This window comes from Nematostella vectensis, chromosome 6, assembly GCF_932526225.1.
Source record: "Nematostella vectensis chromosome 6, jaNemVect1.1, whole genome shotgun sequence".
NCBI classification, from domain to species: domain Eukaryota; kingdom Metazoa; phylum Cnidaria; class Anthozoa; order Actiniaria; family Edwardsiidae; genus Nematostella; species Nematostella vectensis.
In genome coordinates, this window is record NC_064039.1 from 10922337 (window position 1) to 10947288 (window position 24952).

The window sequence follows — 24952 nt, forward strand, 5'->3', positions numbered from 1 at the left end:
GACGTCTGAGTGTTTTGTCAGATGGTAGACCAGCATTGCCAGCACGCCTCGCTTGGCTTGCCACGAGACAAAGAAAGAATAACTATTTGGTATGCCAGGCATGATGAAAGCAGATACGCTCCGAAGAAGGGTTGCGCGCCGCCTCCCCCTTGGCAGCCCAAAAGTGGGTCATTTCTTATAAAGGAATCTTAAAATACTATGCTTTCTCTATATTATACCTATGACTATAATCATGCAGGCCCGTACCCAGAAATGTTCTTGGGGCGGTGGGGGGGGTGCGAAATCCGAAAAAGTGGACCTAACTTTTCCGGGGGGGTAGGGATGGAATGAGTTCTCTGTTAAAAATCTGACCATCTCCGAAAGAACAAAAAGGGATTTTTTTATGCATTGCAGTATCTCCACGGGACGTTTATTATCGGATTTGGCTACATACCAGAGTGATCTAGCTTATGCTGTATGGTTTTGTCTACAAATAGCACGACCATTGGGAACCGAAAGTGGACCTTCGGCCGTTGTGGGGGGGGGGGGGGTGCGTTCTCACCCACTGCACCCCCCTGGGTACGGGCCTGTCCTGGTAACGCGCCTGAGGGCTAACGCTCGAAACGTCAGCTCTGTTCTCATACAGGCGTAAAACAGGCCATTTAAACCTTATTTCCCCTCCTTAAAATAGAGTTGTTCCGTTACGGGCATCAGCTCTTCCATTTCTGTGCGAATATAAAAGGAAATGCGTTTCCTTTAGCGCACCTCCTAGTCAAATATTAGATTGCAAATAATTTTCCAAACCAAATTCACCTTGGCGAAGTCCATAGGTACGCCGAAAGAACAATTGACGTAGAGGTCACAGTTACAGAATTTTTAAAACGCTGTGAAAAAAAAAAAGAATTAACGAAGCGACTTATGAAATGCGACCAAAAAAAATCATTAGCAGAGATTTGGAATCTTTCCAAAGCTACGAAACAGGCTCTCGGAAAGCGCCCCAGAAAAGCTCCAGGAAAAGCCGTTGTATCGGTCGTAGCGCGCTAGCTTGTGTGCAGCCGAAACTATTTCCGGATGCACGCAGACTAGTAGCACGCAAGCTTGGCTCCGAAATCTGCTCGCGATCACCTCCGCGTAACTAAGCTCGGCTTTACCGTCTTTCACGCAACTAGCGCTTAAAGTAGACTTAATCTTTCCAGGCGCGTTTCCAGAGGAGACCCCACCCTGCTCATGTGACGAAATAAGTTCGACTCCGGTTAACACCAGAGGGCTGACACCTTCTTTGGTAGTCAAGAAAATTATAATTTTAGGTGCGCATTTGGATAGAAAAAAAAAATCTAGATGGATTTAGAGGATCCAGAGCTAGGGATGATCCAGAGCTAAGGATGCCGATCTGAACTAAATTGGTCCGTGGTCAAATTTACTACTCTGGACCCCACCCTGCGTGTCTCTAGACACGCCCCTACTTTCAGCTCGCCATTCGTAGCCTGCGTAGCGGCTCAAGGGAGAGAGACGGGGCGAGAGAAGAAAAAGCGAGCGCGCGGCCTCGCTGCTGCCAAGGATTTGGCATTCCGTCAGAAATAAAAGACTGGGCACGCCCCCTGCGCACACCTTTGGCTGCGTGCCTGGTGTTTATGTGCGACTTCACACTAATAACCTGACCCACACGTCATCGTGTTGTGTCCAAAAGCACGGTGCGTGCGTGTATGACCGCAACTAAAGATACCGCAATAAGTAAATGTTGCAAATAATACACAAATAAAGTGCGTGCTAGAAAAACGAGGTGGTGTGTAAAGATTTGCTGGAGACGTAAATGTCATAAAATGCTTTTATTTTTAATTTTCTTATAAACTCTATTCTCTATATCATCAGGTTGTAAATAGCTAAATTTCCATGAGCTATAAAATAGCTATAAAAAGGTCTTACAAAAAAAGCCTAACATGGGGTATGGTCTTAGGGAAATGCACCAATTCCAAAAAAATATTTTGAAAGCCATATAATTCTAGTCTGCCAAACAATGTTTTTCAACTTCTGTTTGTTTGTCTTTCGAGACTGTGCTGCCACAGTCTGCACTGTTCTATCGTCTATCAAAAATTCTTTTTGAGAAACTGTTGATTACTAACTTACATACATACAACAGTGCAGATAAGGCAAAACAACTCTTCTTTTATAAATTATAGCAAAATATAATATAAGAGTAGAGCGCATAACAAGATAGAAAGAGGACAGTTCAAAGGATTGGGGGGGGGGGGGGGGTAAATGAGAGTTAGCCTCATTATATAGAATATATGTCATCTTAGAATTTGTCTCTAGAATTCATCATGCCGAGTCAGGGCATCACCAAAGTCTGTGGCTTGGCTTCCAGCAAACACTTCATGCTTATCAATTATTTCACTTTTAGTTAGGTATCCATCCTATAATAGAACACAACATCAATAAGTTAGTTTATCCGAAATGGTTAATATAGATAAAATAGATCAACAGGAAGTCTCTTGGGCTAAGTTGAAACATTGTATCATCCATGAGCTGCATTCAAGCCATATTCAAAAATGCAAATGAATCAAATCAATTGTTTCATCTTATTTGCATGCATTTGCAGATTGAATATGACTCATAGATAATATACGTTTGACCTTACAGCCAAATTTATTGTTAGGGACCTCAGCAATTTCAAAATTTAGAAATAGTGTGCCATCAAACCTTGGGTAAGGTTGCCAATACAAATTTATGCATGGTATTGTCAGTGTACAATTTGCATAGACCTGCCCCCAAAGTTTGATTGACTATACACTATTCCAAGATGGGACAAGGATCTTAAAATCACAGAGGTGACACAACAAGAAATTTGGCTGTTTTACTGTAATACTGTCTCAAACATGTCTCATTCTAAGGAAAAAGCCAAGATTCACCTTGTTAACATCAGCCTCATTGATAAGATGGGTGACCTCGGCACCAACATGATCAAAATCAGCTGGAACTATCCAATCCCTCACTTCATCCTAGAAATAGAAAGAATGAGGTGTTACTAAAGGGAAAATTAATTATAACCTTATCAGATTTTTAGTTCTAAGACTCATTGACACTTGCAAACTACCATAATCCAATGAATACATATAAAATATTTTAAAAATTGCCGTAGCAGGCCTCGAAATTATTGGGGGGGGGGGGCACGATACAGAAACACCGGTACTGGTCATTTCATTATAATTTTTTAAAATATGGGGGGGTGGTGCATGTGCCTACATCCCTGTAAAAATATTAACACTTGTTACAAAACTAGAAACTCTTACAATGCAAAGGCCAAGCAAGGGAAAATTGCAAGTGTTAGCATGACTTCTACTGTACCTTGTCCATCTTGCCGTCCCTGTTCTTGTCTCTGACTGTAAGGAACTGCTCCCTCTCTGTCTTCACCCAATCTGGCTCTTCATCTTCCTTTTCACTTTCCGGGTAAAGATCACCTGGTAAACAACATGTGACATTAAACAAACACAAACAACATTTTGAGCACCCCAAAGTAAAATCAGAGCTGGGAATGCCACTTTCTGGTTCCCTGTTATTAAAGTCCCCTTTAAAAGAAACTGAACAGAAGCACCTTGAATAATGTGAACACCTGAATTGTCAGACAATTAACAGTGTATAAAAGGTGTCCTTTTGTCTTAGGTATGTGTCCACTGGGTAAAAGGTATACATTGAGAAAATTGGAGATTTTGTCTTTAGTCTTGATATTCACCTCTTTATAATCATTATTAGGAATATTCACTAAGGGGTAGTTTACATGGGCATTATGCCTTTGTATATGCTATCAGAGCATGTACATAGGGGTACAGGCTTGCATCCCCCTCCCCTGCCCCCTCCCTTGAAAGCCAAAAAGTGGCTCATTTCTTATTAGGGAATCTTCTAATACAATTCTTTTATATGATACCTATGACTGTGCATTCCCCCTCAGCCAATCCTAGCTCCCACCTGAGTGTAGTTATCACAATTCTGGGGATAGTAGGCCTGAACAGCCTGTGAGATGCAAAACCTATACATCATCGGATACAGGCCTGTAGCCAGGATTTTGAGCGGGGGGGTTCGTTTACCCATTTAGCGGACCATTTTCTCTTAGATAACTCGCCCTAACTCGCAGTGGTACTCAGTTTTCTTTCATTGAAGTAGACCTTTCAGTCCAGTGAGGTTGTTTTTCGTAACCCCCGAACCCCCCTTGGCTACGGGCATGAGATATACATCATCCAATATACAACATCCGATATACATCATCCTATCTTATGCAATAAAATTGTAAGAAGCATACCTAGGTACTCCTCAAGAGAGACATATCCATCTTTATTCTTATCAATATCATCCAATGTCTCCTCAACAACCACATCTTTCATGTACTCATATTCCTCAGGATGCAGAAAGGCTGTGTATTCTTCTTTAGAAAGCTTGTCGTCCCTGTTGATATCTGCTTTCTCCCATCGACGTCTATCTCGCTTGATCATGTTATCATAATTATATTCTGATTTGTCATCCTCTGGAATATAAACAAATTGAAACGATCAGTTTATTTGAAAAAATATCAACAGGACTGCAGGACTAGAATCACAGATGAACCACGCAATCAAACAAGAATTAAAATAGAAAGTCTGCTCTAATGGAAGGAAACTTAGCATAAGTTTAAAGAACAAAATGGCCTGCTAAAAGGGTAACTAAACCCCCTACACAGCCTTGAGGTATGGCCCAAGTGATGGTGGTATTTGAGTTGGTTGTAAATGGGTTAGGGCTATAGAAGAAAGGTTAATGGCTATAGCAACTTGGAAAGGGAAGCTGATCTGTGTGGCCAATGTTTTATAGCATCATGATGTTATTACCTTTGATAAATCCATAAGTATTATTCTTGTACTCTTCCCATCCAATAGGTGCGGCCATGTCAACTCTCTTGCCATCTACTAAGTCATCCATCTTTATCTTCGCATGCTCTATCTTTTTTAGATGGTCCCACTGGCGATCAACATCCTCATAGACATATCTTTTGGCAGATTTCTTTATCCATTGTTTTAGTTCTTCTTCTGTGACTTTACCATCATGGTCAACATCAATTTTATCCACTAGTTTACTGTGAAAAGGAATTGGAATGAGATTTTGCTTAGCAGATTGGTTGTCATAGTGATTGATAAACTTGATAATTATAATTGACAGGCAATTACAAAGAAATTGTGATCATTTATGTTTTTTTAAGGAAAATAATTCAAGATAACTGCAGTTCTTTTTGAAGGAAAAGAATTTCTATATATTTTAATCTTTATATGAAATGTCGAGTAGAGTGGCAGCTGGAGACAAAAACAAACAACGAATGATATAGTATAGTATATCGTATCAAGTACACATTCATATCTTTATTACCCTAATCTCTCCTTTGACTCCTCTGGGGATAGCTGATCGAATGTTTTCTTCTCGTCCCCAAGAAATGCCTCATGATCATATTCTGTGTTGTGTTCTTGTTCAGTGCCACGGAAATGCTCCTCTTCCGAAACTTTCCCGTCGAAAACTCGAGTCTTTTTCTTATCTTGTGGTCTTGCTAACGCTACTGCACAAATGCATAGTAGGACGATAATATCCTTGTTCATTTTAAAACAATGCCAACTGTGTTTATGAATAATAAATAATGAAACAACACGGTTGATTTGTCAACCGGCGCCCGCTTAGTATGAACGCAACTTCAGCACACTTTCCCTAGGGGTACCAGCATAACAACCGTGTGAGCCTTCGATTGGTTGAATTTAGTCACATGGCCCTACCTATGTGTTGTGATTGGTCAAGAATACTGTCATGCCACGTTGCACATTTTTGGGGAGATTCTTCGTTTGCGTGCATTGGAATGGTTTATACACGTGGGTGACTGGATTATTCGAAGGAAATTTTCTTTGAGAAAAACCTTCATTCCAGCAAAACACAGGGTCTTTCTTCGCACAAAAGGAAACTGTTTATGAAATAATAAAAAAATATTTTCAATATACGGTTTTCATTTATTGGTTGTCCGTATATTTGCTCGGAGGGAGCGCAGCGACCGGAGAGCAAGTCTAATCTTGATATCGCATATGATTTTTCGTGTCCACACCACAGCCTTCCCAGTCGGTTGATTTGTATTTTTATTTCATGCAGACCAGCGGTCTTTTTAGCGCATGCGCGAGTTTCGTATAGCGGATGCGATTTTTCGTGTCCACACCACAGGCTTCCCAGTCGGCTGATTTGTATTTTGATTTCATGCTGATCAGCGGTCTTTTTCGAGAACCCCTCTACTGAAACATGTTCGTCCCGTCCTCCGAGCATTCACTTTCTATTAGAAACTTCTAGTCTAAAATTTATTTGATTTATAGTAACTGTGGAAGAGTGTCGTATCTATATATTATGTACGGATATGACGTGTAGCAGTTTTTATCTAGCAGAACTAAAGTCAGCCCTTTGCATTGGGCTTCCTGTGTGTTTTATAGTGCGATACCGCTGAACAATTAGCCAGTAAAAGAGTTGAAATCAGTGCTGCACGGAGAAAAACGAAAAACAGACTGTTTTGTGCAGGGTCCCTGTCCTTTTGGTAAATATGTGAGTACTACTTTGTAATGAATGTAAAGTAACAAAAGAAAGGGAGAAAATGGGCGATATAAGATACCAAAAACCTTTTCATATTCGAAATATTGTTCCATCATGTGTCGTACATTTTGTCGTTTGTCGCGCCATTTCCCCAATCCGCCTAAACACAGACCTGTTTCTTTACCTTTTGACCATAAGCCAATTCAAGCACGTCAAAAAATTACCATGACTTAATTTAACAGCAATTTAATTTAAAAGTAAAGTATAAAGGCTTTAGAAATTATTGTTAATATTGATTAGTAACTTAGGTATGAGTTATGTTTAAGCTTACTTTATTAGTGTATGGGTGTTGGGATATTTCTTGTTATGTACTTGGCGATTTAGTTGTTGGGCGCACACATGATCATCCGGGGAATTCACACTTTTGGGCAGGAAAATCGAATATTGGGAAAACAATTTATGTGTGCGCGATATTCCTTTGCTTTAAAAAAAAATGCCGAAACTGGTGAGAAAAACGTATTAAAACAGCAAATACTGTAAAACAAAAATAGGCGAGCATGATCTTTCACCTAGGGCACCTACTTAGTGACCTGAAATTGCTAATTTGCATATTTCAGAGTAAAAAGCAAGAGAATATTCGATATTTTGATAAAAAAATTCTTTCGCAACATTTCCATTTGTAACCAGGCTTTATAGCAATACTCAATTGTGATGCGTGGATAATTCTACTTCTGGTTTGCGTTTCCAACTCTATAATCTTTGAGAAGAGCAAACTAATCACGATTTTCACCTATTCACCTGGTTGCCGTCTACAAAACTACATATCGATTTTCCGATATATTAAAAATTAAAGAAATTATTTAGATAAGAGTGGAAAAAAAACTTTAAATTGTATGAAAATTTTATTATTTAGAAGAATCGAAGACGCATTCGTAACTTTGTAGGCACCCTCCTGAATAATGTTATAAAGCTACATTTATCATTGCAGATACTTCAACAGCTAAGATTATATAATTTTTCTGTTGTGACATCATGTGATGACGTCATCACCTGATGACCTCATCAAATTTAGAGATTCATAAACAATGATGCCATTCATTCCATTTCCCAAATGTTTGGCAGATTTATAACGTCTTGAAGTTTTCGTAGCAATGGCCCTCAGAGAAAAGTCCCAACACTCTTAAGCTTATAATTATCTATTGAAGTATGTCCTACGTTTTGTCTAAACATGGTTTCTAGGGCTAAAGTTGAACTAGTTATTTTCCTAAACTAGTTCTTTTGGACAGTGCTATATAACCTATGTGCATGCGCATGTTTTGGCGAAAACAAACAAAATTTCAGTGTTGAATCGTTCGAGTAAAGGTACGAAAGGCTGACTTCGGTCGCCGTTTTGACTTACTGTACAGCATTAAAACCATACTGTACAAAAGATGACAGATTTGTTTGATAATGAGGGAGTCATGTAGAAAATTTTAGCCTTAGGTTTGATCTAGTTTTCTTAGCATTCGCCAAAATGTGACAGTTTGCCGGTAAAACGCCGCCATTTCAAAACAAAAAGGCTGGTTTAACCGCGCGGTACTGGAACTAGTCTTGCGTTTTTCAGCTCTGTCGTTCTTTTGCTGATATTTTTTGGGGTATTTGGCCATTATTTCAAGCTTTATGTTGTCAAAATTGATTATGTTCTTACTTCTCTATTGTGGCATACCCCTACCCTTGGATTGAGTATGTTAATTGTTCCACAGTGATTGTTCTCCCTAGTTCTATTATGTGAGTATTAAAGCATAACCTCGCCACTGATGGGTAAGCGATCCAAAGAGCGTCAGCTGGTTCAACAGGCTGGCCGGAGGAAAGCAGTGCTCCAAATTGGCTCTGTCTCCCGTAGAGAAGTCTCCCAAGGTAGGATTTGCAGAGAATATTACACTATATTATAATCAAGAGAAAAATGCAATACCTTCTCTATGAATCTACTTCTAAGAATAAAAGCTTATTAAAAAAAAACACTTTTCATATCTTAAATGCTGAGAGCTTTCCTTGTGCATGTAGTTTGTAGACACCCATCTTTTGTTAGCATATTTCCAATGTATGTATAATACTTGTTTCTAAACAATTGAGGAAGTAAGAGAAAAATAACAAAGACTCAAAGTGACCATGACATGTGCCGATGTTTTCCCAACATTTCTTTCATGTTTCTAAAAAAAGTACCAGACATGGCAGATTTGTTTTTTGCTCAATTTCTGAATTTAAAAATTGTTTCCTTTAATTTTTGTTTTGTTTTCTTGATCTAGCTTCAGCCGAGCAGAGTTCACAAGTTGATATTAACCCTACTAATATAACTGGTATGTTTACAACAGTTCATGTTAGATTCTTTTGCACGGGAAATATTAATATTGTGTGCTCTACATAAACAGCACAGAAGGTGTGGGGATTGGTGGTTACTATACCATTTTATTGGAGACAATTAACATGGTTATTGAGATAATTATAGTTATAGATACAAATCAAATCTAGATCAAACAAGCAATAATGTCCATGTAATTGCTTTTAAAAGAATGGGAACATTTGAAAAAAAATATACATACAAAAAACAACACAATATGCAAACTAGAAAGGTCAAGTGAAAAGAAGAATGTAACTAACTAGATATAAAGCCATGAGGGAGTCTCGAAGGTGTTAGGGATACTGCAGTCTAATTGAACTGTTATCTAATATGCTGATTATTTGTCTCTAGGCATTGGACTGCTTGGTGCGTATGCCGACCACAGTGATGAAGAACAAGGTAATAAAATACTTCATTGCCGACTGATCATCTGTAACATAATAAGAAAACTGTAATTAATTCTAATTTGTTCTTTTTTAAGATTTTCAAAGCACTTCTGACACTTTTCTTTTTCATGGATACTTATACTTTTCAACAGTGATTAACAAATGACCATTTTTTGCAGACATGGAAGAGAAAAGCCAACCTCCTGCTAAAGAAATTGATGCCCAGCTGGAGGACTTCTTCAAGGTACCTTATTCCTCTTCATTTCCACCCATCAGTATTTTTGAGGAAATTTTCTTAACACTTTTCGTGAGTTTTTAATTTTGCGTTCGCATAGAAAGTTTGTGTTTGCAGGGGTTTAAATTTTACGAATTTGAAGTTCAAGTGACTTTTTTTAACTTTTTCAAAAAATTGACATTAACCAACAAATGAGACAAAACCAAGATGTTGTCTACAGTGATTGTAAAATTTTCTTGTTCCTGAGCTTTTACATGTTCTTATACTAAGATATTTCAATAGAACCTTCAATCTTTTTAATCAATATTTCTATATCGATTAAATTTTGTGAGATTAAAGTTTGCAGACATTTTTTGCCAGTCTTTAAGTTCTTGAATTTCTTGACGTTGTGAAAATCACGAATTCAATACATTAAATTAAGCAGAATAAGATATGTGACTTAATGACCATGGCTTAGTTCTATAAAGGCAGCAGGGATGTGTAATTTTCTCATTTTTGTCTGGCCACGTAGGAGATAAGATCAATGGAGAGTGAAGATCCAGTGACCAGCAAGCCAGGAAATGGTGGTAACTTCCAACAAGAGCAGGACAACGATAAGGAGCATGATGAGGAGCCCATGGAGGAAGGTAATTGCTGCACCTTATTTGTAAAAATTGCTTCCTCAAGAGAGTATCCCACCAAAGTGTGTGTATCAAACAATCTAATGGTGTAAGTTCTTATACAGTGGAAACCCCTTAACCCATCCCTGGGAGAAAGACAGTTCAAATTAGTGGGTAGTTAAAGTAATCAAATTAAAAATAAATCAAATTTAGCCCCTAAAAATCCCTTATCTAGTTTAATTCAGCTGATGTTCGGTTTAAATTTACTAGACTTTATCACATACACCTTACATATTTCAAACTTTGTTCATTTGGTAAATACCATAACTCAACAGTCTGCTGCAGTGCTGTTAACCCTCTGGCTTTTATCAAACATGATACTGCTGGATAGCATGATGTATTGAATGCTAACTCAGCCATTGCAATTATGCATGATATTGTTAAATAACTCCGTTGTTTGTTTATAGACCCTAATTACCCCTGGCAGGCATGCCGGGATGAGGCAAGCAATTGCTACTATTACTGGAATCAGGAGACAAATGAGGTTCAGTGGGAAATGCCACCAGGGTTCGAATTTCTTGATACCAATGGTACCGAGGTAGAAGCCCCAAGAGTAGACAACGAGAGTGAAGATGTAATAGCACCAGAAGAATCAAATGCTGTCGAGACAGATCATAGTGCAGGTACTGTAGGCTGGCAGTAAGTTGCTGAACAGCCTCTAAAGTATGTCACTATTATTTAAATTTAAAAATACAATGGTTTATCAACAAGAAACTAGTAACCATCAGCAATTAATGTCTGATACTTTATCTGTGATATTTGATTGAAAATATCTCAATTACTTTTTAACAGCCAACGGATCTGACCCCTTCTGTGGATGTAAAATGTATTGGCAGTACTCAAGTTGACAAGTGGTATCATTTAATTTTGTTTTGAACTTTCAGGTATACCTGAAGTAACTGGAATACCAGGTGATGGTGATAATGATTATGATGACAAGAAGAGTGAAGACTCTGTTGATGGCTATCAAGTCCTTGATGACATCAACACGGAACTAGATGATGAGCAGAGCAGCATCAAAGCAGCTGATGATAATGTTGATGATGAAAAGGATGATGATGGCGAAGCAGGTGATGATCCCCCCCAAAAGAAGCCACGCCTTGGAGACACTGACGATGATGACTTTGCTGCTCAGCTCTTAGAAGGTAACAGAATGTGACATGAGAATGCGGCCCAAGACACTAACAAATGTTGAGAACAGTTGGGTGTACTAACTGTTTTTTTTTGTGGATTAGATACGTATGAGAAAGGAACAAAAGACATGGAGATGTCAGACACTGAGGAGGATAGAGGGGAAAGTACAGCTCCGCTTCTCCCGCCAGAAGCATTCGAACGTGCAGCAACACCCCCTGATGTGAAAACAGCTGATATTACTCCTTTGGGTTTGTGCTTTTATTTATACAAAATATATTATTTGTTTATTTATCAAATAGGGTTCTGAATATCTGGTTCCAAATTTTTACAATATCAAGAATAACCAAATTTAAGTGTTAATTTTATTTCTGTATTTAGTCAAATTTATTAAAGTGTAGGGATCTGAATTTGATCTGTATTTTTATGTAGACCCTATCCATATGGAATGGTCATTTTAGTAGTTAAAGCCACATTGTCACCAGTTTACTTCTGGAGGGCAGACGGAAACCTAAACTGTTAATTAAGAGACAAAAGAATCTTCTGTATTAGAGTCAGAGCTATTTTATAGGCCATCCGCTCTAATTTATCAGTCACTTCCTCAAAGAAACTACCAATAGAAACACTGCTTTCACAATTTTTAACGTTTTTTGATAAAATCGTTGGAGATGATTGTAGTGTCATTTTTTTAAGTCTAAAATGTAAGAATAAACATCTGTATCAAAATGTGAGTAGCAAAATGAAAAACGCAAATAGTTTTTTTTTGTTTATAATTTTGCATTTGCCGTTATACTCTCTTTGAATGTTCAGTTATCCTTGTGTCTCCTGAATTTAGTTGCAAGGCAAGTTCACCAGTACTCAGAAGCAGAAGAGGAGGCATTCATGGTATGAATCTGATAATTTGATTTCCTAGATGTTGTACAACTGCGGTATTTCTGTTTTAACACTGAAATAAAGACAATAATCAACACAATTTCCCTTGGTGAATTGTGTATTGGTTTGTTTGTGGTATGTTGTTCAACCAGGGTGCAAAATAGCGGCCGGCTGCCAGCAATAGCCGGCTGTTTTCTGGTCATTGCCAGCTCTTTTTTTCTGTATTCTCCTCTCATATTTTGAGTATGCTTTTTTTCACCAAAATCCACAAAGCCGGCAAAATCTAGCAGATTTAAAAGAATTATTTTGAACCCTGACAACTGCAGTATTTCTCGATAACTTGTAGTTAATAATAGGATTTTTTATGTTTTTCTAGGATAAGGTTATTGCCATATCATCTCTGATTCAAAACAAGTTGCACTTCCTTCACATCGCAGCGAGTGGAATATCAAACCTGCACGTTCTTTTGGTTGAAATGGAGGTACAGCTATGTATTTATTATATAAGGAATATTGCAGAGTTATCAAAGTCTGCCAGCAATTCTTTAACATTTTTAATGGTGATACAACATTAACAATCGTCATCTTTAATGGTATTAGAAAATCTCATCATCATCAGCATTATTATGATAATGATAACAATAACAACAATATGTAGTTTAAGGAGACTCGAAAGAAATTCCAAGTAAGCCCAAGCGCGTCTAGGCCAAGATGCCTTTTTTTGCTGTAACTCGCACAATGCGCACGTTCCAGATATCATTACTTGGACCAAGTAATAGCCTATCCTTCTGTAATAGCTGCGACTTATTCGATTTTTAATAGTCTTGGTAATTTTAATAATATTGCGATCAAAGTAAACTCGCTATTAGCGCTTCTTAGGCCTAAAAAAAAAATTGTGCAGGCATTTTTGCACGTTACTTTGTCAGTCTTCTTCAACACACTTGGTGGACATTTCCTAAAAAACAAGAGCAAAATCGTAGGACGCATTTCTGCGTTTCATTGTTTTCTTTAAGTGCAGAGTAAAATGTCTCGCAATTAATTATACAAATTCAAATGTCTTTACAATCTTCTACAAAAGACCCGAACTTGAACTTTATTGACTAAAAGTAATCTAAGAACCTATAATATGTGAAGCATCAGTTCGATTGTCTGTAGTAAAAAGCAAACCAGAGGATTTTTACATTTCCAAGACTTGCCCAAACCTTCGCCTAATATGAAGATAGCGAAGTGTAAACACCACTATTTGAGGGTTCGATTTAGGCGACTAGTTTTCCTACTTGGCCCTCAATCATCCATAGACATATACCACCATGCTATTACTTGGTTCAGTCGAGATAGCAGACAAAATGTTTATTCTTTCTTGCGAAATAGACATTTGAGTATTTGGTACGACTTTGAGTTCAGGCATTGCTTCAAAGCCATCTTTGTTGATAAATGCTAATGCCACGGCATGAAATTCACTTATTTGAAAGGGGGTGTAAAGTCTCCGCTATTGTGGGAAAGAGGGAGGGGGAATAGACAAATATTCCACTCTAATAAGAGAATGCTAATTTGATTGGTCTTACATTTTCAATTCTTAAGGAATTATACAGTGATTGTGGAAAAGAGGCAATCACCTCTTACTTGGCAGGAAAAGTCAGGTGTGTCAAAGACAGGGCATGTCCGTGTGATGTTAGTTAACTTCGCGAGATTGTGAAGAAATTAAAAAGTATATTCTTTTTCACCCTGCCTCATGATTCCTAAATGTAAATAATTAAAATAAAGTTATGTTTAGAGCCTTGCATGTTAATTGTTGTTGTTTTTATTAGACATAAGAATTTTTGCAAGCTTGATGAATTGCCACGTGGTAAATTATCAGAACAGAAAGTTTGACTACTCCCCTCCCTCTCAGAAACAGACTTTTTACTACAGGCGGTTGACCTGATGCTTCACGTATTATAGGTTCTTAGATGACTTTTAGTCAATAAAGTTCATGTTCGGGTCTTTTGTAGAAGATTGTAAAGACATTTGAATTTGTATAATTAATTTGCAAGATATTTTTACTCTGCAATTAAAGAAAGCTAGTGTGAAACGCAGAAGTGCGTCCTACGATTTTGCTATTGTTTTTAAGAAATGTCCACCAAGTTTGATGAAGAAGATTGACAAAGTAACGTGCAAAAATACCTGCACAATTTTTGGGGGGAGGCCCTAGAAGCGCTGATATGGAGTTTACTTTGATCGCAATATTATTAAAAATACCAAGACTATGAAAAATCACAGCTATTACAGAAGGATAGGCTGTTATTTGGTCCAAGTATGATATCTGAAATGTTACAGCAAAAACAAGTTACAAGTTACAGCAAAAAAGGCAACTTGGCCTAGATGCTCTTGGGTTAGCTTGGAATTTCTTTCGAGTCCCCTTAATCAGCCTTTTTGAGTATACTGCTGAATGAAATATTACAATTACAATTATTAACACAGATAACCTGAAAAAAATATATGTTTTTATCTCAGTGTCGGATCCGTGATTGGCGCGAGGGTGCACTGGACAGTGGTTATTTAGTAAAGAAACTACAAGAAGCAGAAGAACACATAAAGGAATATGAAGAGTCAGCTTCCCCCCCTGGCTGGAGTTGCCACTGGGACAGGTACTGTATCATCGTATATTTTGCCAGGGGGGGTAATATCACTGCCACAGTGGCTGGACATAGAAGAGACTTTGCAAAGGACTAACTGATGCAAACATTACTTGCTATAATGTGCTGATGACCATTTGAGTGGAGCCAGGTGGTCTGGACTGTGTTATGTGCCGTGCTGTGTGGTGTACTCTAATGTGTGCAGTGTCATGTGCCGTGCTGTGTGGTGTACTCTAATGTGTGCAGTGTGCCGTGCTGTGTGGTGTACTCTAATGTGTGCCGTGCTGTGTGGTGTACTCTAATGTGTGCAGTGTGCCGTGCTGTGTGGTGTACTCTAATGTGTGCCGTGCTGTGTGGTGTACTCTAATGTGTGCAGTGTTATGTGTTAAGCTGTGCAGTGTCTCTCCTGCACCTTAGCCAAACTTCATGTCATGTTTGTCAATGATACTGTTGTGTCTTTGCTCACTGCTGTGGGATGTCTGTTCTTAGTTGTGTGTTGTGCAGTGGTGGTAATGTTAGTGTAACATGTATGTACTTACTTTCACATGTCTGTATGTAGCTGTGTGTTGCCCAGTAGCGTTAGTGTGTGTCTTGTTCGCACAATGAGTAACATGTAAATTGTGACGGCTCCACTCAAAACACACACTATTGGATACCATCAAATATTGCGGTTTGGAAGAGTTAAACCCTGTGATCAAGAGGAAAGAGAACACCCTTCTTCTCCAACAAGAACAAAGGACAGATGAAGGTCAGTGCGAGTGTCTATCATGGCAAGGCTGGGAGTCTGCGGGTATGATAATAGTTATTCTTTATCTTAAAATCCATGAATTCATTGAATGTGACGTAAAAGGATTGTTTGTACAAAAATGCTATTTTGCTATGCATATAGTGAAATATAGTTTAGTAGAAACAATTTTTTATATGGTCACAGTCAGTTAAACTGTCATCCAAATGTAACTGAAAAATAATTATTGCAGATAGTGAAGCTTGTGTTAATTATAAAGGGCCTTTTCACTTTGCGAAGGCCATCTCTGGACATGACACTCATTTGGTGCTTTGTCTGATTTATGTCTTTCAGGAAATACAAGCAGTACTTTTATACAAACCTGGAAACCAAGAAATCCCAATGGGAATTTCCTACTGATGATGCAGAACCAGAAACCAGTACAGATGGTGCTCCATCTTTCTCTACAGCAGTGGAGACCATAGCAGCTGTTACCATGGGGATGCCAACTCAAGCAACTATGACAGCTATCACACCAGCCGCTGCACCGGTGGCGCAACCTTGGCCAAATGCATGTGAGGAATATGTCTTCATAATGTCAGTCTGATTCAAAAACTAGAAACATTGTTTAACGTACAATACTGGATTTTTATAGTTAAGGCTATATTTTTAAATGATTATGATTCTTGATGATAGTTGCAATTTCCAGGTCCTTTTGAAAGCACATCAACTTTAATTATCATAGACTACTGTGGAGTTTGAACTTGTTCAAACTGGGCTTGATGGCTTTGGTCATTTGAACCAATGATGATAGGTTTCTAGCCTCTATTGAACCTGGGGCCTATTTGCTTGATGTTCACTCGTTTATTTTCCTAATCCACTTTAGCTGCTGTGATGCCAAGTTCCATGTATGCGCCTGTACCCATGCAACTACCTATGGTGACCGTGGCAATGTCTAGCTTGCCTCTTGGACACACGACAGGTAAAGATATCCTCCCTAGATCATGAAATACTTTAAATGCTTAAATGATTCTGATTATCAGCCAGTACTAGGTACATTATGTTTCTTAGCATTACATTGTCTCTGGTCTTTCCTGTAAGCTATATGTGCCTGATCATAACGTGTGTCATTACATTGTTTGACTTGAGTTGATGGTTTTGTTTCCTGTCTGCACTACAGTACCAGCTTCCTGTAAACTATATGATGTGCCTCATCATGTGTATCACCACATTCTCTGAGTGCAGTTTTGTTTTCTGCCCTCTGTACTTTGTCTCATGGTTTGACATGACATTTTTGTTTGTGGTCTTCAGCTCATTACCAGGTTCCTATACCTGCCGTCGCACCCGCAGTCACTCCATCCGAGGAACCACCTCCCCCACCCCCGGGTGTGGACATCCCCCCTCCCCTCCCCCCTAGCGAGGATCCGAAGCCCCCACCACCTCCCCCTGAACCACCTGAAGAGTGCCCTCCACCACCCCCTGGGGATGAAATGGCACTAAGGATTGCAAGGTAATGTTCAGTAATCCATAAGGGGGTGTACAAACAAAATTAAAACAATCAAGTAATCAATAGTTAAATAAAACAGCAGGCCCTAGCCTTTATTGCAGCACGTGTCAGCAATACAAAATATCACTCAAATACTGTACATGTCAATAAATAACCCATATACCTGCTCATATCTATATATAGTATGTAGCTTTTGGGTGGGGAGCCCGATTTAACAACAATTATCAAGAAAAGGATATACCGTAAATGATCTAATAAACGCAGGGGGTGTATATTAGACTTCGATGAGCTGAGGAGGTGCGTTCAATAGATAGGAGGCATGTATTAGAGGGGCTTCAAACTATAACAATAAAATAAACCCCAGTGCAGGAGGTATCTAATTACAGTCCGTGGCAAGCTTTTCTTGACATTAAGGAAGTCTCACCCAGTGGGGGGGAGGAGGGGGGAGGCTTATTAGATAGGTGGCGTTCTTCAGATAGGAGCCATTTATTAGATTATTGCAGTAGAAATAAAGTAGCTAAACTGTCCCGTTTTGTAGGACCCCATCAGTAACGTCTGGTCGCAGCTTGATAGATTACTCAGATCTTGATAGTTGTTCGGCAAGCCCACCTCCCCTGCCGCCAAGTGAGCCACCAGGAGTAGTTAGCGGTACCTCGTCCCCTCTCCCCGCCACGACGATGATCAGTAAGCCCAAGAAGAAAAAGAAAGCAAAGGTGGGTATATCACACCAGCGCAATGCACATAATTTTCCGAGTCTCACTGGAAATAAGTGCAAGAGCAAGCTCAATGGAACTTAACTTATAGATGTTCTTCGTGTCTGTGTTTGACAGATTCTCTCTTGTGTTTAGCTTGTGTTAGACCGATTCTCATTTGAGTTTCTCTTATGTATGACCGATTTTCACTCGTGTTTGACTAATTTTTCTGCTCATTACCGGATCTTTTCTCTTCTTTAAAAATTCCTTCAAGTCGCACTCGAAACTTCAATATCTAACGCCCATCTTCTATCCCATCCAGACAATCACCCTCTGCTGTCGTTTACTTCTCTTTTTTTTTTCGGCCGTTTTGCAATTCTTTCTCTTACTCCTCTTTCCCCTCTGCCTCGCCAACTAGACAATTTTATCCATCTCTTACTATCTCCAAATCAATTCTCACCTCCCACCCAACACCTCTGAATGTATCACCTCCTAGATTAATTTCTTTGTTTCTTTTAATCTGATATCTTACTGAATACAAGCGTTATAGTAAAACCTCCATAGATGTACAATGAAAACGTACTATGAGTAATGCTTGATTGCCTGTTAACCCTACTCACGTTCTTCTTCTTGGAGTCGTGTAAAGCTTTTCCCCATTATACCTTCCTATGATTGCCTGCGTAGCAATTGTTCGTGAGTTTGAAAGCGCTAAAAATTAAGCGCAAAAAAAAAATTCCGTATTTTCCAGTGATCGTTTCATTTCTTAGTTAACGGACTCGTTGCTTCAAATTTTCAGCTAAAACACACGGAATACTTGTTACGCGGGCTAATGTCTACTACATGTATGTTTGTACCAGGCCCCCAAGGTTGGCACCAGCATGAAGTCCTCCAAGCTGAAGAAAGTGTCCAGCCTGGTCCAGAAATGGCAGACGATCAAGCAACAAGTTGCACAAGAAGAGGAACCGGAACTGACCAGCAGTGAGGAGGAAGAGGATATGAGTGACATGAACGAACGAATGATCGAGGAATGGAAGAGAAATCAGCTAGTAAGGTAATGCCGGGTGATGGAACACATGATCGAGGAGTGAAAGAAAAATCAGCAGGTAAGGTAATGACGGGTGATGGAATGCATGATCGAGGAGTGGAAGAGAAATCAGCTAGTAAGGTAATGATGGGGTTATAGAACACATGATCGAGGAGTGAAAGAAAAATCAGCAGGTAAGGTAATGACGGGTGATGGAATGCATGATCATGGAGTGGAAGAGAAATTGGTTAGTGGGGTAATGATGGGGTTATAGAACACATGATAGAAAAGATGGAAGAGAAATTAGCTAGTAAGGTAATGATGGGGTTATAGAACACATGGTTGAGTAATGGAAGAGAAATCAGCTAGTAAGGTTATGGTGGGGTTATAGAACACATGATAGAAAAGGTGGAAGAGAAATCAGCAGGTAAGGTAATGACGGGTGATGGAATGCATGATCGAGGAGTGGAAGAGAAATTGTTTAGTGGGGTAATGAAGGCGTTATAGAACACATGGTCGAGTAATGGAAGAGAAATCAGCTAGTAAGGTAATGATGGTTCATTTTTTATTTATTTTCTGTGTTATTGTTCAGTTTCATTTATTTATCGATCAACCATTATTTTTATGTTTATTATCCTTTCACAATTAGGTTATTTTAGTAGCCTATATTTTATCTGGCGAGATAAAACCCGGACTTCGCTATCTTGGCCACCATTTTGGATGTTGAGGAGCGGGACGAGCTAATGGCAGCCAGATCACGAATCCGGGTTTTCTCTACGAAATAAGACTCCAACGCCTACAAATAGGCTGTTTTTGAGAATTTTGAGAAGCGGGTCGAGCTAATGGCAGCCAAATCACGAACTCCGGGTTTTCTCTACGAAATAAGACTCCAACGCCTACAAGTAGGCTTTTTTTGAGAATGTTTTTTTTTTCTATTTCTCTCCTCAGTGGTCAGGCCGCATTCAATCCCAACTTCGCAGAAGTGAAAGGTGATTGGCGTGAAAGGTTAAAGAAGAAAGATCCGACGTAACCCACACACACCACAGTTTAACTGCCCGACCCGCCCCGCGATGTAGATAGTTTAGTTCATTCAGTCAATAAAACGCGATAGACTTACCACAAGTCTGTCTAAGGGAGCGGTCATTAATTACTGGGGTGGGGCGGCAATTTTGCAAAACCCTGGGCTCAAAAAATCCCCCCCCCCCCTCAAATCCAAGCCCAAAGATTGTGAACCCCCCTAGACCGGGCGCCTAAAAAATTGCAAACCCCCCCTTCCCCTCTAATGACAGCCCAAAAAATGTTACCCCCCCCCCCCCCCCAAATCGGCTCCCTAAACATAGACGCAGATATCTCCCCATATAGCCCACGCCCGTAGTGATATATATATCTGTGTGCTACCTTGACTTACGTTGAGTTTTCGCTCCTATATTTTTCTTGTAAGAAAATGATGAAAAGTAATAAATGTGGTTACATGCTAAATGGGCATTTATTTGCACGCTCTTGTCTTCGCACATATTTATTTGCAGGGCTGGCGCCAGCATGTGCATGGGATCGTTCAACTTTACTACTACATCTAGGGGTGGGTGTTTTATTTTATCTAATTTATTATCTTGTTTATGATGGCATCATTGCTATAAAACAGACTACCGTCTCAGGTATTCCTTGGTGTTACGGAGAGCTTTGTTTTTGGTGCTCAAGGCCTTTGTACTCTATTTCATTGTCTCGTTCTAAAGTCTTTGTTTTTGGCTTTTGTTCTATTGTGTTTTGGAGCTGGTGCTCCGTAACACCAAGAAACTACCGAGTCTACCAAGAGACCCAAGGTGTTCAAATAGACCTCGACATTTCTTTCTCTACGTTACAGCGAGCTGCGTGGATTGGAACCTAGTTATTGTTCCTCCTTATTGATGCGCGGGTACCTATGATACATTTGTGTTGCACAGTTCGATGGCGATCCGGGGCCGAATTGTCCAGCCCAAGCTGAAGCTTCAAGCTGCCATATGAAAATTCAGCGCACGTCTGGGTGTATGGTCTACCTTTTCCACTATAAGTATATCGACTTCAATTCCCAGTCTTTTTCTTACCTTTGTCACTGGTTTTACAAAAAGAGCTTGAGGCATCATCCTAAGCATCTACTTTAACTTCAATGGGGGAAACACATGGCTAAAAGCACCCACCTAGTGCTTTAAGTCTATTAACGAGTATGAAATATAATTCACGAGATTTTGACGCCGAGTAGGGTTGTAGTAAACACCCGCGTATAAAGCTAGGATTTTCAAGATCAGGCTGAATAGGTTCTCATAAATCAGGCGACCTTGACAAATCATCATTTAAGTGATATTTCAAATAGTAGGAACCTTTTTTCCCCCAATAGGCTGATGAGATTTTTATAAGAAGGGTGCTTAAAATGCCAATTTTTAGCCTGTAAATTCATAATCTCTAGCTTTTTCTTTTACAAGAAAAGACATGGGGAAACAACAACAAACAGACATCACAAGCGACAAAGGTTGAATCTAGCGAGATTCTTCTTATACCCCGTGTGTTCTTTTTTCCTTTAGACCTTAGGGTAAGGTCATCTTTATTCGGGGGGGGGGGGAGGGGCTGCTTAATAAGATTTCAGTTGGGAAGGAGCTAATGATGCTATTTTTCATTTAGATTAACAATAATGGTGGTCCACCAGGCCTGGAGGTGTTTTTTCTAACCCATTTTTCAGGGGTGTAAATACTATTGTATAGGGGTCTGGGGGCAAACTCTCCCTTAAAAATTTTGCCCTTTCCAAATATATAAAATGCCCATTATTGTTAAAATCTAAATGGAAAATAGCATCATTAGCTACTTCCAACTGAAATCTTATTTACATATATTTTTATAAAACCAGTCAAAAAAGTTAGTAGGGCGAAGGACTTCGACATTCGCAAATTCAGTTATTGAAGTTAATAAAACCAAAACTGCAAAAAATAAAAATAAGTGGCAGCCACACTTTAGGGGATAATGGTTTCCAATGCCAGCGAAACGCAAGTTATTAACATTCGTTTATTTATTTTGTAGGGGGTCTGGGGAGAAAAATTTTGAAATTCCAGGCTCGAAAATTGCAGTCTGTAGTAGCGAAGGATTCCCTCGTTTTAGGGTCCTTCAGTCGGATCTCTATTAAGCGGTCACCCTCTATTATTCAACGGTCACTTACTGAAATCCAAAATGTTCTCTTTCCTATTGTAAACTTTGACCCTTGATTAGCGTCGCCTCTATTAAGCGGGCGTGGTCGCCATATAGACAGTCCCGTTTGCCAACTTTCACTGTATTAAACAAAAAACCGCGCTATAAAAAGGTTAGTGCCAGGCGTTTGTCACCTTCAGTTGTCATTCACCCTCCGAACTGACAACAGCTGCCAATAGCGCTTTGAATAACAACGTGAATAGAGAGAAAGATTTTTACTCCATCCTGCTTGAATTATTTCAAATTACAACAATTTATAGCATAAACTCTACTAGGAATCTTCAAAAGAGTTTCACCTACCGCAGAATGACAATAAACACCGGTATAATGTTGAATAACAATTACACGGCAGTTACGCGATCTCAGTCTCGCAATCTAACACTAAAGAGCTAAAATGATATTTTATAAACTACCCCTGCAGTTTTAAGTCCCGAGGGTGACGACTGCATTATTTGGGGATACCCGGGCGGACGTCAGGTCACGCGCCATCACGCAATCCCCAACCAGAAGTAGGGCAAGCTGAAGTGTCCAAGATGGCGTCTAAGTGTGTAGTATGGTTGGCGCTTGTGGTTATCCAGTTCGGATTTGGGGCTTATGGCGTGGTTGTATCTAAATTCGCCAAGGACCAGAAGGCAGACCCTCTAGTGTTCAGCCTGATAAGGGATGCCGGAGCATTTCCAGTACTTCTTCTGGCCGCGGTCATATCTGAAAAGAGACTCCAGATTCCGACTGTTAGGTAAGACATCGTACGTGGACGCTTATAGATAAACCTATGGTTCTTCTATTTTGGTGGTGAATAATGCTACTTGATTTCTGATCTACATGTCTAATGTATAATTCGTAGATAATACCCGGGTAGGTATTCATTTAAAATTACAATCTAAGACTTTTAATCAGAAATTTACAAAGCGATCTAAATTGGATTTTGCTTTGGGAATCATACATTTCTCTGCACCGATTTAACGCGATAGCTGAGGGTGACTAAAGAAGGGTGTGGGATGTATTGAAGACTAGTTTGCAGAGGTAGGGAGGCGAGGGAAGTGGACCATTACTCGCTTTATGGGGGTGACGGCAGGTACCGGGAACGCATGACTGACCTCTTGTCACACAATCACCTATCGGTGTCAGGTCTCATTTATTTAATTGTATGTAATTTTTCTGATCTATTACCCACTAGATAGATAAAGTGAAAGCCAGATTTTTTCTTGCTAGATCGTTATTGAATTGAAAAGACCAATGATTAAAAACCGACACTGTGAGAGCCGTTAGTCATGTATGCGGAGAGAAAAAAGCGCGCCGAAATGTCTAGAGTTACCGTCTACGCGCGCGACTAATTCTCTTTTTGCAGTAATACACTTTCTCGATTGTTTGTTCTAGGGATTTGCCTTTGTTTCTTGTGCTGGGCTTGGCTGGCATGTTCGGTAACCAGCTCCTATACTTGCTCGGCGTGTATTACACAAATGCAAACATCGCATCCATCTTCCAGCCCGCTATCCCTGTGTGGACGGCACTGATTGCTATAATTACTCGTATAGAACCCTTCCCTCCGGTCACCAAACTCCACGGCTGGGCCAAGATCCTCGGCATTCTCCTCGCCGCTGTTGGCGCGTTCACTATGAGCATCAAGGGCGGACTCTCTAACAATGGCGACAGCTCTGAGGCTCTCGGCTATGTCTTCCTGCTGGGAAATACTCTCTGCATGTCCGTGTACGTACTCATTCAGAAGAGATTCATATTCAATGTCGAGGACTCGACTTGGAGATCCAAGCCTGTCACTGTCACGGCTTGGAGCTACATGTTTGGAGCCATGTTCATGGCGCTAGCATCCCTTTATTACGTCAATAAACCGGAGAAATTCCACCATATCCCTAGAGAGGAGGTCTACCCGATCGTCTACGCCATTTTCATAGCGTCCGCGCTGTGTTACTTGTTGATCACCTGGTGTAACATGCAGATTTCTTCGTCGCTTGTCACTGCCACGTGGCCGCTACAAGTTCTTTTCTGCGCCGTATTGTCTTACCTTGTCTTGGATGAGGTTATGAACTCCCTCCAGTACGCTGGGGGTGTACTGATAATCCTAGGGCTGCTAGGAGTCGTGTGGTCGAATTACTCGGAGGAGAAGGAACGCGATGAAAATTTAGATGACTCGTATGGATATGTGAGGGTTTCGCAGGAAGATGGATTTATTCCAGAGTCCGTGGCGCGCAAGCATTTGAACTGTGATTGATTGATTGAATTCCCGGCCTAGTGTTCCACCGTCACCGCGTCACCTCTCCGTCATCATAATCATAGTCATTATCACCATCATCGTCATAGTCATCGTCATCTTCGTCATAGTTATCATCATCGTCATAGTCATGGGCATCATCGTCGCATAGTCATCATCGTCATAGTCATCACCACAATCATCGTCATAGTCATCATCACCATCATCGTCATAGTCATCATCACCATCATCGTCATAGTCATCATCACCATCATCGTTATAGTCATCATCACCATCGCCATAGTCATCATCGTCGTCGTTGGTGGTGTTATCACCACCAACCCCTCTTTTACCGCCACTATTATCATCATTAGTGAGACAATCTTCCTTTTTCCCTCAGATGTTTCAAAACTTTTAAAAGTTATGTACTTTTTGTTTGAAAAAGCCTTTTTCCTAAAATTACTTTGTTGATATATTTTTAATTCTTTGCTATGCGTATTTGCCTTATATTTGCGTAGCAGCTCTCTTTGACAGCAGATTTTAACAGAAATAGAGGAATTTTCCTTCTGTAGATGAATGTAGATGAATTGAATTTTAGAGCAAACTCTATCTCTCTAAAAACAATTTGCAGTGGACACATTTCTGATTTGTCAGAAGCATAGTTGTGGCAGAGGGGAACCGGTTATCATACGAAGTCGAACTGTCGGGTTTCTAGTGAACTACGAAAGTCACGGCGCATTTTCGGCGGGCGAGTATGAAGATTATAAT

At 39.7% G+C, this 24952-nt stretch overlaps 3 protein-coding genes across 6 annotated transcripts; 2 read left to right on the top strand and 1 right to left on the bottom strand.

Moving 5' to 3' along the window:
- Nucleotides 1-1790: 1790 nt before the first annotated feature.
- LOC5503776 (calumenin-B) lies at nt 1791-5700 on the bottom strand. Its single transcript, XM_001624688.3, has 6 exons — nt 5362-5700; nt 4830-5074; nt 4271-4492; nt 3322-3434; nt 2886-2975; nt 1791-2390 (listed from the first exon to the last, which is right to left on the bottom strand). Exons 1-6 carry the CDS (start codon nt 5583-5585, stop codon nt 2286-2288), a joined length of 999 nt encoding a protein of 332 aa, XP_001624738.1. The 5' UTR covers nt 5586-5700; the 3' UTR covers nt 1791-2285.
- Nucleotides 5701-6338: 638 nt separating this feature from the next.
- LOC5503784 (formin-binding protein 4) lies at nt 6339-20247 on the top strand. Of its 4 annotated transcripts, XM_048729014.1 has the most exons (19): nt 6344-6558; nt 8289-8442; nt 8832-8882; nt 9275-9322; nt 9489-9553; nt 10056-10170; nt 10611-10826; nt 11088-11348; nt 11439-11585; nt 12170-12219; nt 12584-12688; nt 14700-14833; nt 15900-16120; nt 16432-16527; nt 16857-16911; nt 16981-17055; nt 17591-17765; nt 18602-18795; nt 19717-20247. In XM_048729014.1, exons 2-19 carry the CDS (start codon nt 8343-8345, stop codon nt 19796-19798), a joined length of 2190 nt encoding a protein of 729 aa, XP_048584971.1. In that variant the 5' UTR covers nt 6344-6558; nt 8289-8342; the 3' UTR covers nt 19799-20247. The 4 variants fall into 4 exon arrangements, with proteins under 4 accessions (XP_032227907.1, XP_032227906.1, XP_001624751.2 ...); XM_032372016.2 differs by having other exon boundaries at nt 6339-6558; nt 8305-8442; nt 16857-17055; XM_032372015.2 differs by having other exon boundaries at nt 6340-6550; nt 16857-17055.
- A 1128-nt stretch (nt 20248-21375) lies between these two features.
- Nucleotides 21376-24643, top strand: LOC5503781 (WAT1-related protein At3g45870). The gene is made up of 2 exons (XM_001624700.3): nt 21376-22714; nt 23356-24643. Exons 1-2 carry the CDS (start codon nt 22512-22514, stop codon nt 24203-24205), a joined length of 1053 nt encoding a protein of 350 aa, XP_001624750.2. The 5' UTR covers nt 21376-22511; the 3' UTR covers nt 24206-24643.
- The last annotated feature ends 309 nt before the right edge of the window (nt 24644-24952 follow it).

Coding starts and splice junctions, on each gene's coding strand:
- LOC5503776 (XM_001624688.3), bottom strand. CDS start 5,585: ATGAACAAGGATATTATCGTCCTACTATGCATTTGTGCAGTAGCGTTA. Junction 4,493..4,829: donor TACTTATGGATTTATCAAAG/GTAATAACATCA, acceptor TTTATATTCCAG/AGGATGACAAATCAGAATAT. Junction 3,435..4,270: donor CTCTCTTGAGGAGTACCTAG/GTATGCTTCTTA, acceptor GTTGTTTACCAG/GTGATCTTTACCCGGAAAGT.
- LOC5503784 (XM_032372016.2), top strand. CDS start 8,343: ATGGGTAAGCGATCCAAAGAGCGTCAGCTGGTTCAACAGGCTGGCCGG. Junction 8,443..8,831: donor CCGTAGAGAAGTCTCCCAAG/GTAGGATTTGCA, acceptor TTCTTGATCTAG/CTTCAGCCGAGCAGAGTTCA. Junction 16,528..16,856: donor GCCTCTTGGACACACGACAG/GTAAAGATATCC, acceptor TGTGGTCTTCAG/CTCATTACCAGGTTCCTATA.
- LOC5503781 (XM_001624700.3), top strand. CDS start 22,512: ATGGCGTCTAAGTGTGTAGTATGGTTGGCGCTTGTGGTTATCCAGTTC. Junction 22,715..23,355: donor CTCCAGATTCCGACTGTTAG/GTAAGACATCGT, acceptor TGTTTGTTCTAG/GGATTTGCCTTTGTTTCTTG.